Source organism: Carlito syrichta, unplaced genomic scaffold, assembly GCF_000164805.1.
Source record: "Carlito syrichta isolate Samal-C Ts95f unplaced genomic scaffold, Tarsius_syrichta-2.0.1 Scaffold312739, whole genome shotgun sequence".
In the NCBI taxonomy this organism is placed as follows: domain Eukaryota; kingdom Metazoa; phylum Chordata; class Mammalia; order Primates; family Tarsiidae; genus Carlito; species Carlito syrichta.
In genome coordinates, this window is record NW_007256835.1 from 667737 (window position 1) to 688300 (window position 20564).

Consider the following 20564-nt stretch of genomic DNA (forward strand, 5'->3'; position numbering starts at 1 on the left):
GCCACTGCACTCCAGTGTGGGCGACGGAGTGACACTCCAACTCAAAAAAAAAGATGAGAGGTAGGAAAAGATCCAAAATGGAAAAAAAAAGATACAAAAGAGAAAAAAGGGATCAGACTGGGAGTCTTGAAAGATTATTTTCCTGTGTTGTTCACGGCTTAACCTTTTACAATTTAAAAAAAAAATATTTTAAAATCAGAGTCTCAGTCTGTTGCCCAGGCTAGAGTGCAGTGGCACGTTCATGGCTACCACGGCCTCAACCTGCTGGGCTCAGGCCATCCTTCTGCCTCAGCCTTCCAAGTAGCTGGAACCACAGGCATGTGCCACCAAGCCTGGCTAATTTTTTATTTACTGTAAAGGCAAGGTCTCACCAAGTTGCTCAGGCTGGCCTCGAATCCCTGGGCTCAGGCAACCCTCTTGCCTCTGCCTTCCAAAGTGCTGGAATTATAGGCATGAGCCACCGCGCCTGATAGCTCTATTTGTCTCTGATTAGACTTCTTAGGTAATTAAATAAGAGTGAGCAGTATTGTGAGAAGATAAATTCTTATTGTGAACATCATTCTATTATTCTTTAAGATAATCCTACCTCCATTTCTGAAAGACTAGAAAAAAGAAACCACTGGTATAAAAATATCCAAAATAGGCTACTTTAAGAAAAATAAAATTCAAGTACCTGGGTTTGCTGCTGTAGTTGATTTTTCCTGTTTCAGGTCCATGTGCCCTGAAGTTAACATCAGTGTTTTTAGTCACAGAGTTTAGGACCAGGAGCAAATAATAGGAAACCGCCTTGAGACTGGCACTTGGGGATCAAAGTTTGTATTTGCATTCTGTCACTCTTTTTCCAATGAACTTGAATATCTTTTCATGATATAACAATCTCAAAAGCTGAAAATGACAGATTCCAAACTTTATACTATACAGATAAAGTGTAAGATTTCCACTTCTCAGATTTCCATGATTCATAGAGATCAGTTGAGAAGAGGCTACACAGGTTAACCAATCAACCAACATTACTTCTCATTAAAAACTATTTATTTACATATATAGTTCCAGGTTCAATCTTATCCCAGACTCTAGACTGATGAAATTGTGCAGACTCCTCATCTGTGCTGCTTAAGGATTTCATCCGTAGCCCTCAGCTCTCTATTCTTTGTAGTCTGCCTCTTATCAAAAGGTTTCCAGCAACATAATTCAAATCTAAATTCTCATTAGCTGGCTTCAAGAAACTATTTGCAAGAGACTCAAGGGTCATTTCACATCAGTTTTCTCTACTGAGACACTTAAATCCTGGCTCTCCTCTTAGCAGCTCTGTGGCCTTAGGCAAGTCAGGTTGGCTCTCTGAGCCATTGGTAAAATTTGGATATTCCCATCCACCTGGTAAGGACACTATCAGAGTAAGGATCAGACATGTTTGTCAACAACCAAAGACATGGCATGGTACATGGTAGGTGTCATAGAAACAATAGCATTACAACTGCACCCTCATGTCTCATCTGACAAGCAACTCTAGTCTCTCAGTGCTTCATAAAAGTTTTTAAAATGCTGGTATATATGTAAATAAGCTGATGGGGACTTGAAGTATATAGATATAGATATCCATTTAGCTAATTAACAATAGATTTATGCTATCAAATTACCAACAGTTTAAGTTTGCATGGGTATTTCTTACCTTAAATTTACATAACTGGAATCACAATCTTTTACCTCTGGCTTTTATGAATCGACCAGAATTTGTCAAGCACCTACCAGATACTCAGCATCAGGGAGAGTGCTGTGATAATGAATTCTTATTAGTGTAGAAGATTAAACATTAGATTCAAACACTGGTAGTAAGAGTGAGCTATCCTTTCCTGTTGGTAATCCTCAATTTCTAGGATAGTGAAATAACCAAGCCCTACTGAACACTCTCTCAACAGTAATCTGTTAGTAATATTAGAAGGCTATCAATATGTGTTAAGGACAATTATTTAAATGGTTCATTTTCCCTGTTTTATTAACACAATCACTATAACTTCAATCTCGGTGTTTAATTTTCCCCAACAGTTTAGCTATTTCCAAGAAAAACAATCATTTGAAGGCTGGCATTGCTGATAACAAAACATAACTCTCTTGTATTAGCTTCTCTTTACCAGATAGTTTTAGTAAAAACAGAACCCCAAAACTTTCTTCCTGGTTCCTACTTGCATCCCTTAATACGGCAAAAGCCTTGGTTTTTGCATGTCACAATTGTCAAATTGTCAAACTTACTTCGAGCAACGAGCAGTGGGCAAGCCCAAAGAACCCCAGAATTGCCCAAGTTACACTAAACACAGTATAAACACAGTATAAGCATAGATACAGGTGACTTTCATGTTTCTCAAATTCTTTTCTTCCAGAACACCTGAGGGTTACACAGCCAACACTTTTACTTAAAAAAAAAAAAAAAAAAATTAAAATAACTGTAGTCAGGGCAAGAAAAGGAAAACAGTATCTTTATTGTGTGTCGTTCTAACAAACATTTCACTGTGTGCGCATTCCAGCAGAAAGAGACAAAGATCTTTGTTCAAAATATGCTGAAATAAAATAGGTAAACAAACCCCATTATTGAATACACAAAAGGAATGCTAATATTACTTGTTCACAGTCAAGGGTGAAGTAAAAATAAAGGAAGCTAAATAATAGAAATAATGGTTTGCCCAAATAGCAAATGTAGGATACAGGCATGAGCAAAGAGCAGCTACTGAAACTCATGAGTAAGATGCTGGATTCAGGGTAGGTAACTTGACAATACTTCTCTGGTTCTTTGGAACCTCCCTCCTTGACCACCCCCACAAATTCCAAACCTGGCTCTTTCAGAGCACAACAGCCAAATGTGACTAAACTCCCCAGTACTTCTGTGATATTTGGCAACAGAATGAGATTGTTAAAAAAGAAAATCAATTTCTTGTTGAGACAAGACATGTCTGAATCCATTTCTCCTGGGGTAGGAAATGTTCTGCATTTCAACCTCCCAAAATGGAATTTAAACAGATAGATATCACTTGAGATTTTAAAGCATGAGCTACCATAAGTAATGATATGTCTGGCCTGTAAAGCACTTTTCATTGCACCACATCGGAACTAAATGAGTATAAATGCAACAGTGTTCTTATTTCACAACATATGCATTTATGACATCTGCTAAAAGAACTTGACAGGCTCAAATGATAGCTTTAAACGGATTTTGTTTTTGCTTAAGAGGTCACAAGGAGATCCAAACACAATATAAACTTTGACCCTACCACTTTCCTATCTGTACAAACGTAGAAATCATTTGGAAACTAAAACCAATTCCTAGAGTCAGGGGTTAGGTCATTTCGGAGAATGGGCACCAACATCTATTTTGGTGGCACAAAATTTCCCTCACCTCCTCCTTCTGTGTTCACCAGCCATTGTGCTGCATAGTACGGTTTCAGCACTAGTCCTCCTCAGCAATAAACAACCAAGCACCCCAGAGACCAGCTCCAGGGACGCTGTCAGCCAACTGGGGACTGGCTCCACTTGCTCTCCAGAGGGGCTTTCACAACCTACCCATGTCAAGACTGTTTCAAGAATTCAAGTCTACTTCTTAAACAAAGTCCTTTTTGATGGATTTGGCTAGCGTACTGTATTACATTATTGTTCAGAAAAACCTCTCCAAAGGCTCACACAAAATCTACCTTTCACCTGGCTGTTTTTGTAGGCAGCAGAATAATAGTAAATGGACCCAAGAGTGGTTTTCACAATACAAGTGACATCACATTAACAGTAGTTCAAAAGAAGCCCTGGGTTCTGGATGGATTTCATGGATGGTAAAGATGAAGTCTGAAAATCTTTTCCCTCTGGCTCTTAGTAAAAAACAAGTCCAGATATAAATAGGAAAAGAAAACCAACATGAAATAGAAAAACATGCTTTTTGCACTGTTGTTTACCCTAAAACTATCAAAAACACCCATTTTACTTAAGACTATAGCTCTTTAACATTTCTTATAAGCCAGATGTTTCTCATTAGTTCTGGAGCCAGCCAGCACACTTTTACAATTGAATCCAGTTATCTTCTGGTTTAATTTTAGTGTGACTATTCCCTTTCTATAGTCTCAATACTCCTTTGTTCTTTACTTCGACTCCAAGGTACTCCACATAATCATGCAACATATTTATTACAGCAATTATACACCAATCTTTACTCAAGGAACCCTTCCTTGCCTTTTATATGGAGAAGTATCAAGTCACACTTTTGTGACATAATTTTTTTTTCAATAGTCTTGAAGTGGTATCTTATAACACATACAAACGTTTTTGAAAGATAAAAGTTTTACAAAACCTATATCCCTGATAATAGTAAAAGTCAGCCAGAAATCTCCTAAAATTACTCCAAAATATATCCAAGTGTGCAGATACAAGGTTAATATTATTTTGGTGAACTCTGAATTCACTCAACTGCTAAATCACAGGATACAAGACCTGGGTTGAACTTTTTCTTAAATAGTGTGCATGGGCAAACACTGGTTTGCTGGGCAGTTTCCTGTCTCGTCAGGTCTCTGGCAAGCTGGAAGGGAGGGAGGAGATACCGAGCAGCATCTATGGTCCTTCTTGAACTAAGCTGCTCTCTGCTGGATATGACAATGGCTCAGAAGCAGACTGGTAACCCTCAAAGGATGAGGAGAAAAATCACCACAGCTGCTGGCAGAAAACAGTCAGTGTACTGTTTCCTCAGGTGCTTCCACAGGGGGAAAAAAAGTCCAAACTGCCAGAGAGATCACTGAATCAATAACAGTAGTGTAGTTCTAAAGAATAACCTACTTCTCAAGGAACACACATCCAAGAAAAAAACTATCAGTTTTTTTATTCTCAACAGAAAAACAAAACAAAACCACAAGTTGGAGCCACGGAGGTAAAATACAGATGAAATGGAAAAAAAATCTCCTGTCACGATCTCTCACATTCAAATACCATTTTATATGGATCTTATTTTACTGGGGCAAACAGAAAGTCAAATTTGTCAAAATCTTATTTTTTAAAAATGTGGAATAAAAATTTACTAATCAATAAACAAAAAAGAGGGAAAATCCTGGGTAAAGCACTTCAGACATAATCATACAATTAGATTTTACCAATAAAAGACAGCTGTGATGGGGGGAGGAAAAGTGGCTAGAAACTGGCGCCAAAGTGAAAGCTTTGGTGCTTTTTCTAAACTCCTATCCTAAAGTAGTATTTTTCAATATTTTTTAAAAGAAAGATTACTCTGAATTCACCAGGTTTCTGACATTCCTATTCATTCCTTCCTGTCCTTATTTCTTTCCATCCCCAAGAAGTAAAAGGGAAACTTAGTTTTGTCCAGCACCACTTGGGAAGGAAAGGGGCTGGACTTAGGGAGTGGGAAGAGCCACTAGCTTGGAGGGAGGCGATGACCACACAGTTCTTTGTAGGTTTACCACATACAAACAAGGAACAAACATCATTTGGCAGTTATGTTTTAAGTAATGGGTACATAACTTTATGAATTAAATTCCTTATGATAACAGAATTAAGTCAGAACTTTTAAAATAACTTAAAAGAAAAATGGAAAACAAAAGGCTTCAACACTAGATCACACCCTGATAAGAATGTCTAATGTGCATTCAAAGCATTGGAAAGCTAGCATTTTTACCAAAGATCAATGTCACTACAACATACGAACTGCAGTGATGAATAAAGGTTTGAAATGTAAGGGTATTCATGGAAACCAGCAGAAGAAACACTGGCAAGGACACAGAACAGTGAGCAGGTGCTTTGGGAGTAAGGCTCTGAGAGTGAAGGACACTGGTCCCAGATCTGAGGTGGATGTCTGGTCAATCATCTTGGCTCCAAGGGGGAAGAATACAACTGGCAGGATTTGAGGAGAGGGTACTGCTGCAGCCCCCAAGCAAGTCTCTAGTTTTCACTCCCAAGTGGATGTGCTTTTCAGACGTCAACCAGATGTCCTCAGGAGGATTTGCTTTCCGACGTGTAATAACGGTACAGGAAGCCTAAGAGAATAGCACCCACGATGGGGAAAATCCAATACGCCCAGCAGCTAGAAGTAGGGAGGAAAAAGCAATATAAATGTGACTATTTTATACCATATGTTTGCTGTCTTTCAGCTTTCACATGTTAATAAATTTATATGAGCAAGAAGTTTTGACTTACTTTGGGAAATTTAACTGCTTTTATCACATAGCAGTTGGAAAAAAATTTGAATTGGAGCGACAATATTAAAAAGTAGTTTTTAAGAGAGGTTAAAAACAATTAATAGTATGCTACCAAATAAGATATATACACACCTCAGTGTGTTTCTACAAAGATATACAGTGGTTATGGGATTATAGATAGTTTCACATTTTCACATATTCTACAATTATCTTTTCTTTTTGAGACAGGGTCTTATTCTGTTGCCTAGGCTGGGGAGCAGTGGCACAATCCTAGCTCACAGCAACCTTGACCTCCTGGACTCAGCCTCTCCAACAGATGGGACTATTGGTGCACACCACCATACTCAGCTAGTTTTTTTAATTTTTTGCAGAGACAAGGTCTTGCTATGTTGCTCAGGGTGGTCTTGAACTCCTGGGCTCAAGTGATTCTCCTGCCTCGATCTCCCAAAGTGTTGGGATTACAAGCATGAGCCACCATGCCTGGCCTACAATTAATATTTTTAAACAGGAAAGGACACCACTATATAAGTGCCATTTCATATATGTATAAAAGTATACATCCATCCCATTATAAATTTAGAAGCAGGCTGGTTACAGTGGTTCATGCCTGTAATCCCAGCACTTGGGGAAGTTGAGGCAAGAGGACTGCCTGACCCTAGGGGTTCAAGACCAGCCCGGGCAACTTGGTGAGACCTCATCTCTACAATAAATCAAAAAATTAGCTAGGCATGGTGGGACACATCTGTGGTTCCAGCTACTTGGAAGGCTGAGGTGGAAGGATCACCTGAGCCCAGCAGGTCAAGGTTGTGGTGGCCGTCAGAGTGCCATTGCACTCCAATCTGGGAGACAGAGTGAGACTTCGACTCAAAAAAAAAAAATTAGAAGCAATAATATCAAATATAACTATCAGCAATATTCTATCTGCTTCACATGTATTTTAAAAATTTAATCCTCACAACAACCAATGAAATAGGTACTACTACTATTATTCTTATGTCCTACATAGGAAATATAAGCTTTGCCCCTCAAAGTACACTAGTAGTCAAGGAGTCACACAATCTGAATCCAAACCCAACCTCTTAATATCCAGTTAAGTTTGGACACTAGTAAGGATACACAAGGATACACAAACACCCAGAGCATATAGATAGTTCTAATGGAGTTAAGCAAATGGCAGTTGCCTTCAAAAGTCCGGCAAGCGGCGCTTGAGCGGACGCTGCACTATTCAGTGCCAGGGCCCCACCGAGGTTCTCTGGGCTGCTCAGCAGTACCTCGGCAGCAGCTTGGAGAGCGGCAACATTACCCCTCCGGTGCCATTCATTGAGGAAAGAAAGTGCTTCTCAAGGAGGAAAGTCTGAACCCATCCAACAGTCCCTCAGGAGCCAACATTACCAGAAGGTGGTTTTGATACACCTGAAGATTCCCACTTGGAGAAAGAACCACTGGGAAAATGTCCAGATGATGTTAATCCAGTTACCAAAGAAAAAGGTGGACTCAGGGGTCCCGAACCTACCTGATAAGAAGATTGGGAATGAAAAGGACACTGTATTGATTTTTTTTTTTTTTTAGTTGGAGTCTCACTCTGTCGCCCAGGCTGGAGGGCAGTGGCACACTCATGGCCAACCCAGTATGGAGAGAAGACCTGCTGGGCTCCAGCGATCCTGACACCTCAGCCTTGCAAGTAGCTGGAACTACAGGCGCGTGCTACCACGCCCGGGTAATTTTGATTTATTGTAGAGACGAGGTCTTGCCAAGTTGTCTGTGAGGGTCTCGAACCCGTGGACTCAGGCAATCCACTCGCCTCGGCCTCCCAAAGTGCTGGGATTACAGGCTGAGCCACTGAGCCCAGCCTATTTTTAAATTGCATATTCTTTAACCTCAGTATCATTTTCTGAATATATACATCTGAGTTAACTATTTCTGATTGTTTTTTTCCTTTATATCCTTTAAGTCATGTAATTTCCATAATGTGTTTAAAATATATGTATGGTGACTTTGGAAGAATATATGCTGCTATTATATAAATTAGAAAGGGGAAAATATTTTTAGCACATATTAACTGTATAGGAGTATATAAATGATGATTAGAGCTGTAAACCTTCATCACTTTTCAGTTTAATCAGTTGCTTATAAAATGCACATGTGAATAAAAATAATTTTTTTATTTTTGAGTTGGAGTCTCACTCTGTCGCCCAGGCTGGAATGCAGTGCCACGCTCACAGTCACCCGGGTGTGGACCTGCTGGACTCAGGTGATCCTTCAGCCTCAGCCTTCCAAGTAGCCGAAACTACAGGCATGCGATGCCACACCTGGCTAATTTTTTGATTTATTGTAGAGATGAGGTCTCGCCAAGTTGCCCAGGCTGTTCTAGAATATGTGGGCTCAGGCAATTCCCTCACCTCAGCCTCCCAAAGTGCTGGGATTATAGGCTTGAGCCACCAAGTCAGGCCAAAATTTTTTTTATGAAATTTTTTTTTTTTTTTTTTTTGAGTTGGAGTCTCACTCTGTCACCCAGGCTGGAGTGCAGTGGCATGATCACAGCCACTACAGCCTCGACCTGCTGGGCTTCAGGCTATCCTTCCACCTCAGCCTTCCAATTAGCTGGAACTATAGGCATGCGTCACCATGCCCGGCTAATTTTTTGATTTATTGTAGAAATGAGGTCTCACCAAGTTGCCCAGGCTGGTCTAGAGTCCATGGGCTCAGGCAATCCTCTCACCTTGGCCTCCCAAAGTGCCGGGATTATAGGCATGAGCCACCGCAACTGGCCAAGAAACAGACTTTCCTTAGAAGTTTTGGAACAGTAATCATTCTCCTTAAAAATAATTCTTTTTAATAGCGCTTATTGCACACAAATTTTAAGATATAATTCTTCTATGCTCCAAATGACCTGGGTACCCTTCTACTTAAGACATATGCAGTCTTGGTATTAAAAGGTTTGGAGGCCAATAAAACCAGCTGAGGTTCATAATAAAAATGATTTTCTTTGCCTAAACATGCCTAGAACTTTGCATGCTTAAGTAAGCAGTAAGCTACTCTGGACAAGTTTAGAATGTCAGTCAGGTAGCTTTGTTTAAAAAAACAAACCCAAGATGGTAAGCAAGATGGCACATTACTTTGACGTAATCTCCTCATGAAGAGTAATGAGTTCGGATTTTTTTGAAAAGCAACCACAAGACTAAAGAATGCAAAAGTAGGATCCCTGAGAAAACACTGAAGAAGAAAACTTCTTCAGTACAAAAGACTGAGAATGGTTGGCCACCAATCCTCATAATCTTTCCTAATAACACTTAACTGCCAGTGGAGCAAGAACTAGACAAAACACATTTATACTGTACCACGTATAGGAGATAGGAGATTTAGGTTCAACAATAACTGCTTGCCATAAGACAGAGCTTTTTTTTTAGAGGTTCATCCAGGTTACAGATTGTTGATGATTCATTTATTTTTATTGCTTTTTAGCTTTCCACTGTATGAACACGCCACAATTTATTAGAGTTGTTTCCAATGTTTGAATATCTTTTTTTTTTTTTTTTGAGTTGGGAGTCTCACTCTGTCACCCAGACTGGAGTGCAGTGGCCGCCCCTGGCCACCGCAGCCTCGACCTGCTGAGCTCCGGCGATCCTTTCACCTCAGCCTTCTGAGTAGCCGGAATTACAGGCATGCGCTACCACGCCTGGATGATTTTTTGATTTATTGTAGAGATGAGGTCTCGCTGCCCAGGCAGGTTTTGAACCCGTGGGCTCAGGCAATCCACTCACCTCAGCCTCCCAAAGGCGCGGGATTACAGGCTGAGCAACTGAGCCCGGCTGAATATCTTGAATAATGCTGCTAAGTACATATTTCCTGGTATATTTGTGCTCACATTACTATCAAGCATATCCCTAGAAATGGAATTGCTAGGTCAAAAGTTATTCATACTGTCAAAATTTACTGGACAATGCCAAATTATTTTCCAAAGTGATTATAACCATTCACTCTAGGAGTGCTTAGGGGTCTTGGTGATCCACTTCCTAACCAACTCTTCTCATTTGCAGAGCTTTTAGTGTTTGCCAATCTGGTAGGTATGAAATATACCTATAATTTTAATTCATATTTCTCTGATGATTAGTGAAATTAAACCTTTTTTGTATATTCTTATATAGGTGTTTCCTCTTCTGTAAAGTGCTTAAATCTTTTTCTCATATTCCACTGAGTTGTTTTTTAAAAATTGAGGCTGGGCTCGGTGGCTCAGCCTGTAATCCCAGTACTTTGGGAGGCTGAGGTGAGTGAATTGCCTGAGCCCGCGGGTTCGAGACCTGCCTGGGCAACTTGGCGAGACCTCATCTCTACAATAAATCAAAAAAATGAGCCGGGCATGGTAGCACGCGCCTGTAGTTCCAGCTACTTGGAAGGCTGAGGCGGAAGGATCGCCGGAGCCCAGCGGGTCGAGGCTGCTGTGGCTGGGAGCGGCCACTGCACTCCAGTCTGGGTGACAGAGTGAGACTCCAACTCAAAAAAAAAAAAAAATTGATTTGTAGGAATTCTTTATATACTCTAATAATTCTTAATCAGTTTTATGCTTACTTTAGCATAAGCCTATTGCAATTCTGTGCCTTATATTTTCAAATTCTTTATGCAGCATTTAATGATCATAAGTCCTTAGTATTAAAGAAATGGAAATTATTAAAGTTTACACTTTTTAAAACTCTGCCCATTTCCTCAAATAAAAGACCTGATATTTTATGGGGGGAAAAAAAAAGACATATTTTCTCTTTTTCTCTGAAATACTTTAAGTGAGATGTCTAAAAAATAGAACAGCTAGCTCTACATAATCTCTACAAAGGTTTATATTTACAAACCAAAGATTCCACAGTTATCTTAAGTAGAGGCACTTAAATGGTGGTAAATTATACCTTTCAGAGCTAATACTACTCAATTACCAATATAATTGCAAAAGATACATTGAAAGTAAGCCTCTGAGAAAACCCAAATTTATAAATATGACTGTAATAATTTTTTTCTTCTGTGAAATGCAATAATAGCATCTGCCTTATAGACTGGTTGTAAGGAATAAATGAGATTAAGTTTTAAGTGGAATCACATAGTTGGGCTGAGCTGCTGCAGAGACTGAGGTCTTGACTTAAGTAGTTACCTCTCTGTGCATATTGGCCTCTTACTCAGTATGATTCCAATTTATATCACAACAAGATTTAAAAATTACTCAAGGGCCAGGCAGAGTGGCTCACACTTATAATCCCAGCATTTTGGGAGGCCAAGGTGGGAGGACTGCTTGAGCCCAGGAGTTCAAGCTGGGCAATACAGCAAGATCTCTTCTCTACAAAAATTAGTTGGGCATCATGGTGTTACACACCTATAGACCTAGCTACCTGCCAGGCGGGGGGGGGGGGGGGAGTCAGGTGGGCTGAAGTTGGAGGATTGCCTGAGCCCAGAAGGTCGAGGCTGTGGTGAGCCAAGACCGTGCCACTGCACACCAGCCAGAGTGACAGAATAAGACTTTGACTTAAAAAAAAAAATTCATGGTAGTGCGTGCCTGTAGCTCCAGCCACTTGGAAGGCTGAGGCGGAAGGATCGCCTGAGCCCAACAGGTCGACACTGGGGTGACCGTGAGCATGCCACTGCACTCCAGCCTGGGCAACGGAATGATGAGATTTCAACTCAAAAAAAAATTACTCAAGGAGTGAATCTTTTAGATTGTTCAAAACAGTTGAAACTGTAAAAATGAATTTTGCTAATGTCAAGGAACTATTGAATCTACAATAATTTTGGTCAAAACAGAATTAGTTGATAAACTATATTCATAAGTTATGTTATATGTGTATAATTATGGAAGAACCTCTTGTCAGATATTATGCTGAGCACAGGAAGTTTGTTAAGGGGATACTAACCTTTTGCATGGATCATTTGTTGAAGGGTCCTGAAGATGACACAAATTCAAAAATAAACAAAAAGAAAGGTTAACACAGCACATATAAATCCTCTTGAATATGTATATAAACTCTGTAGCTAACACCAGAACTTCATCTTGCATGCATTTTGATTTTTATAAATATATAAGCAATGAGTAGACTAGGAATTTTATTTCTGATAGTATACTGGTACTTCCCAGTGAAGAATCCCTAATGAAAGCACACACACAACCTAACTTTTTTAGATATAAAAAGATGCTAGTGATACAAACTATATTGAAATGGACTATTAATAATTTGCATGTGACACTATACATTTTCTGGAAACATTTTAAAAGGAAAAAAAAAAATCTCCTCTTGTAGAATACAGATCAACTGTGAAATGCTATAGATCATGTACATGATTGTTTTGTGGATTATAGGAATGAATGGCTTTACTCTTTGAAATAATAATGACTGGAGACCTTAGGTTTATTTCAAAATTAAAAGGGAAAGAATGGAGTTAAGGGAAAGAAAAATACCAAAATAATCTTAAAAAACAGATTTTGGCAATAAAAAGTAATAAAGTACTGATATACACTACAGCATGAATGAATCTTTAGAACATTTCAAAACATTATGCTAAATGAAAGCAGCCAGACACAAAAGACCACATATTACATAAGTCTGTTTATATGAAATGTTCAGAATAGGACAATCGATAGAGACAGAGAGTAGATCAGTGGTTGCCTAGGGCTGGGGTGAGGGGAGGAGTTGTGGGGAAATGGAAAATGATTGCTAACGAATATGGGGTTTCTTTCTGAGATGATGAAATTGTTCTAAAATAGACTGTACGGCTCTGTAAATATACTAAAAACCATTGACTTGTACATTTTAAATAGGTAAATTCTATGGTATGTTAATTGTATCTCAATAAAGCAGTTATTAAATTTTTTAAATCATTTAAGTAAATATCAAATAAGTTATTAACTATTAATTAGCTGTACAGGACAAATGGCCTGCTAACTTAATACCAGAGGAATAACCCATTAGCATGGGTTGCAGTTGCCCAAAATACCATATGTGCCAAATGCAGAAGTATATCAGGGTATGAACATAGAATAGTAACTCTACTTATCTATACATAGTTTTCAACAATCTCCAAGAATTTCTAGAAGCCATACATACTAGTCCAGATATACTTTAGAGCAGTCTGTGAAATGAATATTAAGTTCATATATCTAAAAGTCATGCAAATGAATACATGCCCCAAACCTGAAAGAAATTAGCTTATAGGCAAGCCAAACTTCAAATTAAAGGTTTTAAATAAACCACATTAACATATATTATACTTCTTTAAGACCTCAATGATCACTGTTAGCTGGGACATTTCCGTAAACGAATAGTAAAAATCTGACTAATGACAATGTGTTACAGGTCAATCTTTGAGATATACATCAAATGTCACTATCATACAAATTTGGAAGGTGGTAGTATGTGCATCAAATTAATTTATAATTCTGCTCTTTTTTTTCTTCTTCTTTTTTCCCTAGACTCTGCAGCAGAAGTTGCTCTTTTAAATAAATATGCCACTATAGTAGCCAAGAAATAATTGAATTCCATCAAGAAAATGTCCATGTTCTTTTATGTTCTATCCACATATATACCAATGATTTATAGAACCAAAAAAAGGGAGTTATATTTTAAAAGCTGGGATAATCTATAAGGCTTATAAAAGAGCATCACAGCATTTTATATATATATATATATACACAAAATTATATATATAATTAACTTATAATGATGCTTTATATATAATTTGTTATATATAATGATAAATATATAATTAATTTGTATATATTGTACATAATGATGCTAAATCTATAATTACATTAAAAGTCATATACTTCACATAAATGGATTCTCTAGATCTCAAAGCTTTTAACCTCTTTTACAAAAGCTTTGTATGTGTGCTAAGTAGAGTGAAACTTAGTGTAATCAATAACTCAGAAAAGAGAAAATCATAATATGCTAAAATTGTAAAGGTTTCTAATAAAAAATAAACAATTAAAAACACGTCTGGTGTTTTTTTCAACTAAGTACCACAAAGTGTCCCTGTTTTAAGATTAATCTATCACTGGGGGCAAAAAAGACCAACTTGTCTAACATGTTAGAGGAAAGAGAAGAGAAAGAAGCATATGCTCTCTTTAGGACACTGACAGTCAAGTAAATGCCCAACTATAGTGATCCCACTCTTAATCACCTACAGAATAATGAAAGAGATGTTTAAGGCTCAGTTCTTAGCAGCCAAGTCCCTCAGTCAAGTCTGGAAGCAAGCTAAGTAATGTATTTTTACACAAAAGTTCTATGAACACACAACCTTCCTTTACCACCATCCTTCCTCTATGCACAATCTTCATTTCCATGGCTAAGCACTGTGCTAAAACTAATGGATGCTTCAGTGAAATTTCTATAGCTTATAGCTGACTTTAATTTATTCCTTTGAGTATTCAGGCATATCTAGCTAGCTATGTTCATGCCCAGATTTTAATGCTTTCAACCTTTGGCATGGAAAGTAGTAATTGCAATACTATGATTTAGTTACAAGAGAGTAAATCAAATCCAAAGTTCTTCCAGCATAAGCCCTACCAAGCAATTCATATGCATGTTTCTTTTTTTCTTTTTCTTTTTTTTTTTTTGAGTTGGAGTCTCACTCTGTTGCCCAGACTGGAGTGCAGTGGCACGCTACCGGCCACCGCACCTTCGATTTGATGGGCTCTTGCGATCCTTCTGCCTCAGCCTTCCAAGTAGCTAGAACTACAGGCGTGCGCTACCACACCCAGCTAATTTTTTATTTATTGTAGAGATGAGAGCTCACTAAGTTGCCCGGGCGAATCTCGAACCTGAGGGGTCAGGCAATTCACTCACCTCGGCCTCCCAAAGCACGGGATTACAAACTGAGCCACCAAGCCTAGCCTGCATGTTTCTTTATTCGTCAAGAAGTTTACTCTGACTTTAGCTAAAAACTAATCGAAATTAACTATTTAAATAAAATTGATTCCTAAAGTTCAGGGTTCACTAAGCCTTTAATTCTCCATTAAAATGAATAAGTAAAGAAATATATGTATATACATGTAAACACTAACAATGGAGTAAACTTTTTATAAACTGCTCATAACTAAAATTATGTCTAATATCTTCAAGCTCAATGCTATAAATTAGTTTCTTCATTTATAAAGTGAAAAGCCCAGATCAAATAAAAGCAAATTCTGAAGTCATTTCAATTATCTCAACAAAATTTTCTGAGCCAAGGATATTTTAGCAAAACCTATGAAAGCAGTCTTCTAAAGGGTTGAGAAGAAAACACCATTCTCTCATGTCTAGGAAGACTGAAGGGTTACTACCACATGTAGACTTTTCTCTCTTCCACCAACCATAAAAAGGAGTGTTTTCCCAGATACTCTTCTGAGAGGCATTGAACCATAGATATCTGATATTAAGAGAATGATGAAAAAAACATTGCAACTGGCAACACATGGAAGGGAATTTGGGGGTCACTGGGAGTGGTGGCTTGTGCCTGTAATCCCAGCACTTTGGGAAGCTAAAATGGGAGGTTTGCTTGAGAACAGGAGTTTGAGACCAGCCTAAACAACATAGTTAGACCCTGTCTCCCCAAAAAGTTAAAAAATTAGCATGGTATAGTGGCATGTGCCTGTGGTCCCAGCTATTTGGGAAGTTGAGGCAGGAGGATCCCTTCAGCCCAGGAGTTCAAGGCTGAGAGAGCTATGATTGCACCACTGTCATCCAGCCTGAGTAATAGAGCAAGATTTTGTCTCTTAAAAAAAAAGAAAAGAAAAGAAAAAGAAGGAATTTGGGGATCTGGAGGGGTGGATTTCACTATGAGCTTTGTTTATGAGAAAACATGATAGAAAAGCACACACTTAACCGGGCTTGGTGGCTCAGTCTGTAATCCCGCACCTTTGGGAGGCTGAGGTGAGTGGATTGCCTGAGCCTGCGGGTTTGAGACCTGCCTGGGCAACTTGGCGAGGCCTCATCTCTACAATAAATCAAAAAATCAGCCAGGCATGGTAACGCATGCCTGTAATTCTGGCTACTCGGAAGGCTGAGGTGGAAGGATTGCTGGAGCCCAGCAGGTCGAGGCTGCGGTGGCCGGGAGCGGCCACTGCACTCCAGTCTGGGCGACAGAGTGAGACTCCAACTCAAAAAAAAAAAGAAAAGAAAAGCACACACTTAACAAATGTGGTATATACCATCAGGAGAACATAAATGTAGCAAAGAATGAGTCAGATTATGATTGTGAAGCATTAAAACATATAGGGCATTGTAAGTATACCTTCAGCCCATATAGTTTATATTTAGGCTTTCAAAGCATTAAATAAAAAGGCTTAAATAGCTGGGCTCGGTGGCTCAGCCTGTAATCCCGTGCATTTGGGAGGCTGAGGTGAGTGGATTGCCTGAGCCCGCGGGTTCGAGACACGCCTGGGCAGCGAGATCTCATCTCTACAATAAATCAAAAAATCAGCAGGGCGTGGTAGCGTGCGCCTGTAATTCCGGCTACTCGGAAGGCTGAGGCGGAAGGATCGCCGGAGCCCAGCAGGTCAAGGCTGCGGTGGCCGGGAGCGGCGACTGTACTCCAGTCTGGGCGACAGAGTGAGACTCCAACCCAAAAAAAAAAAAAGGCTTAAATAAAAGGCAAACATAAAGTATAGAAGGATCTTATGCTTTACTTCCTCAATTGCTATTCTAAGAGGATTCTGTATTTTAAAATTGGAGAAAGTGGATTTTAAGATACAGGACAACTTCAGCAAATTTAATCAACATTTGGGTGGTCTGGTCGAGTTTCTGCAGCTTTTTATTGAGAACATTTTAGTATCTCTGTGGCTTTTGAAAAACTTTTGAAAAACAACTTGGGAACTCTTGGCTTTAAACACTACTGGAAAGGATTTTCCCCCATAATACCATGGAACTTATTAGAGCATGAGCTACCACTATATGAATTTTAATATTAGGTTAATCTCACCACTTAAAACATTCGAGTACTGAATGTACATGTTTTCAACATTTTATAGTCCCAACCATAATACAGTCATGTGGTATGAATCTTAAGGACAGCCTTCTCAGGAAGCTCCAGTATACTAAAATATACAGCATACAGTATGCTGAAAGCCATTTCGTTCTAGATGAGAAAACAGTTTAACAGTGACTGCCTTGCAAAGCACATATCCCTAGACTCAACCTTTTATGTAAAAAAAAATTTTCCTGTAGATAGGGCAAAATTCAAAGACAAAAAAAAATTCCCAAAACAAATTGCTATACAACTCTCTTAAAACCCATTGTGATAAAATATATAACACATCACCGAAGAAAAAAAAATTGAAGCCCTCAGACAAGGTGCCATGTGGCTCACACCTGTAATCCTAGCACTCTGGGAAGCTGAGGCAAGAGGATCCCTTGAGCCCGGGAGTTCCAGACCAGCCTAGGCAACACAGTGAAACCATGTCGCTACAAAAAAATTAGCTGGGCTTGGTGGCATGCCTATTATCTCAGCTACTGGAGAGGAGGAAGCAGAAGGATCTCCTGAGCCCAGGAGGTGGAGACTGTGGTGAGCTACAATTGTGTAAGACGCCAATTCAAACAACAACAACAACAAAAAAAAACCTCATAGAAAGCCAGGCTCGGTGGCTCAGCCTGTAATCGCACACTTTGAGAGGCTGAGATGAGTGGGCTGCCTGAGCCCGCAGGTTCCAGACCCGCCTGGGCAACTTGACGAGAGCTCATCTCTACAATAAATCAAAAAATTAGCCAGGTGTGGTGGTGCGCGCCTGTAGTTCCAGTTACTTGAAAGGCTGAGGCGAAGGACTGCCGGAGCCCAGCAGGTTGAGGCTGCGGTGGCCGGGAGCGTGACACTGCACTCCAGTCTGGACGGCAGAGTGAGACTCCAACTCAAAAACAAACAACAATAAAAACTCATAGAATGATCTCCACTGGGACCTAAAAAGTGAAAAATTTTGTAACATTAGAAGGCTGACTTGAAAAGGGCTGATCTGCCGGGCTCACTGGCTCAGCCTGTAATCCCACGCCTTTGGGAGGCTGAGGTGAGTGGATGGCCTGAGCCCGCGGGTTTGAGACCCGCCTGAGCAACTTCGCAAAACCTCATCTCTACAATAAATCAAAAATCAGCCAGGCATGGTAGCGCACGCCTGTAATTCCGGCTACTCGGAAGGCTGAGGTGGAAGGATCGCCGGAGCCCAGCTGGTCGAGGCTGCAGTGGCCGGGAGCGGCCACTGCACTCTAGTCTGGGTTAGAGAGTGCGACTCCAACTCAAAAAACAAAAAATAGAAAAGAAAAGGGCTGATCTGTTACCTCACTCTTCTGGACCCTTGTTTTGCAAAACTATATACCATTTCTAAATAGAACTTTACCAATAGAAGGTATAAATTCTTGAGATTCCTCAGCAAAGGGTATTTTGTCTTTCAAGAGTGATTTTGTTATTACATTATATGCTTTATTTTAAAAGATTATGTTACAAAATACAAATGTTAGACAAAAACAGGGAGCAATTAAACAACCAGACAAAATTCTTTGGTAAACAGCAGTCACTGGTCATCTAAAGGACATCTGCATCCCCATACCAAAGTTTAATAAATTAGACAGCCAGTATGATAGATATAATAAATTATTCCTAAAAGTAAATTTTCAATTTTAAGTAATTAGCTACATTACATAATTATAAACAATGTATTTTTTAGCTTCTCTCCCATAAAAGAGTAGATAAACTGTATGTTATGTATATATAACACATTATAAAACAGAAAACTGTTATGTATAATAAAAGTCAGTAGGATCTGGGGGAAAAATGTATCTGTCTTTAAATGCAACTAATAGATTGCTTCTTTTTTCTTTTTTTTTTTTTTTGGAGTCAGAGTCTCACTCTATCGCCCAGGCTGGAGTGCAGCGGCACATTCACCGCCACTCCAGTGTCAACCTCCTGGACTCTGGCGATCCTTCCATCTCAGCCTTCTAAGTAGCTGGAATTACAGGTGCAGGATATCACACTCGGCTAATTTTTCTGGATTTATCGTAGCGATGAGGACTCACCAAGTTGCCCAGGCAATCCTCTTGCCTCAGCCTCGCAAAGTGCTGGGATTACATGCTGAGCCACCGCGCCTGGCCTGTTTTCTTTTTTTTTTTTAAAGAAAGGGATGGTCCATCTACCTATCTGTCCATCCATCTATCCTTATATATGCATGGAATTTATTTGGAAAAGTAAACAAAAAATGACAGCTGGCTACCTCCAAGGAAGGGGAACTAAGAGATGGAGAATCGGGGATACAAGGAGTCTTTTTACAGCATACTTTTTTGAACTGTTTGAATTTTTTTTTTCACCATGTACATTGTATACTATCCATTCCAAAAATGTTAATGGGAAAATGACCAAGTTATTCAACCTATTTGACTACAAGGTTTGACTAGTAAAGCAGCTAAACTGTCACGTGGATATCTGTTGACTATGTGAATGAAATAGTACCCATTTTTTTGGTCAGGTTAGGATTTATATGTATCTTATCTCTGGAACTGATGGCAGATTGAGTGATAAAATAGCTAACCAAGAAGTAAATACATAATCAAAAGAGAAATTCTTGAACCACAAATGTTTGTAGGCTATTTGCTACAGAGCAGGCAGGCAAACTGGTACAGACAGAACTAAGTCTGTTTCTAAGGTGAGTTTCCAAAACCAAGAAAGATGTCAGACCAGAAAAATGTCAAGTCAAATATGAGTAGAAGATAGATGGCTGTCAGCATGAGGGTTAATCCAGCAAAGAAGAGATTCACAAAACAAAATAGTTTTCAATTCTAGTTAGTTGTTTTTGACTGAAGCAAGGAAGAAAACATCTGTTGCTAGATTTTTAAGTTTTTAAGCTTTCAAGTTTTTCTTATTGTACTATTCCAGTGCCTTTAACTCAGGTTATCATCCACCTAGTAATCAAACAATGGTGACCATTAATTATTTACCTGTGTTGTAAAAGCAATATGAAAAGGTGGTTTCTAAAAGAACTGGGAAATGGTTTTGCCTTATACTCTAGAATAGAAATATTTTTGGTGTCTTTTTTTGTAGAGGGGTACAATTCAAATGGGGAATAGATATGGAGTTGTGGAGGTGGGAGAGGAGATGTGGAGAAATAGAAGAAGAGAGGAGAATGGAAATGAACACTCCATCCCAGAAGGCTGAAGATACTTCTTAATTAGGCTTTAAAAAAAATCACTTCGCCGGGCTCGGTGGCTCAGCCCCTTTGGGAGGCTGAGGTGAGTGGATTGCCTGAGCCCACGGGTTCGAGACTCGCCTGGGCAGGCGAGACCTCATCCCTACAATAAATCAAAAAATTAGCCGGGCATGGTAGTGCACGCCTGTAGTTCCAGCTACTTGGAAGGCTGAGGCGGAAGGATCGCCGGAGCCCAACAAGTCGAGTCTGCGGTGGCTGGGAGTGGC

General features: G+C 39.4%; 1 protein-coding gene across 2 annotated transcripts in view; it reads right to left on the minus strand.

Annotated features, from left to right (window-relative positions):
• Positions 1–2445: 2445 nt before the first annotated feature.
• The window catches only part of LOC103272542 (cytochrome b5 type B), a 56415-nt gene continuing 38296 nt past the window's right edge, over positions 2446–20564 (minus strand). Inside the window, exons 4-5 of one of the 2 annotated variants that reach the window (XM_008070030.2) lie at positions 12056–12084; positions 2446–6052 (exon numbers count right to left, since the gene is read on the minus strand). In XM_008070030.2, coding sequence (XP_008068221.1) covers positions 5962–6052; positions 12056–12084 — 120 coding nt within the window. In that variant the 3' untranslated portion in view covers positions 2446–5961. The remainder of the gene's footprint in view (positions 6053–12055; positions 12085–20564) is intronic. The other variant, XM_008070031.2, reaches the window with a different exon arrangement.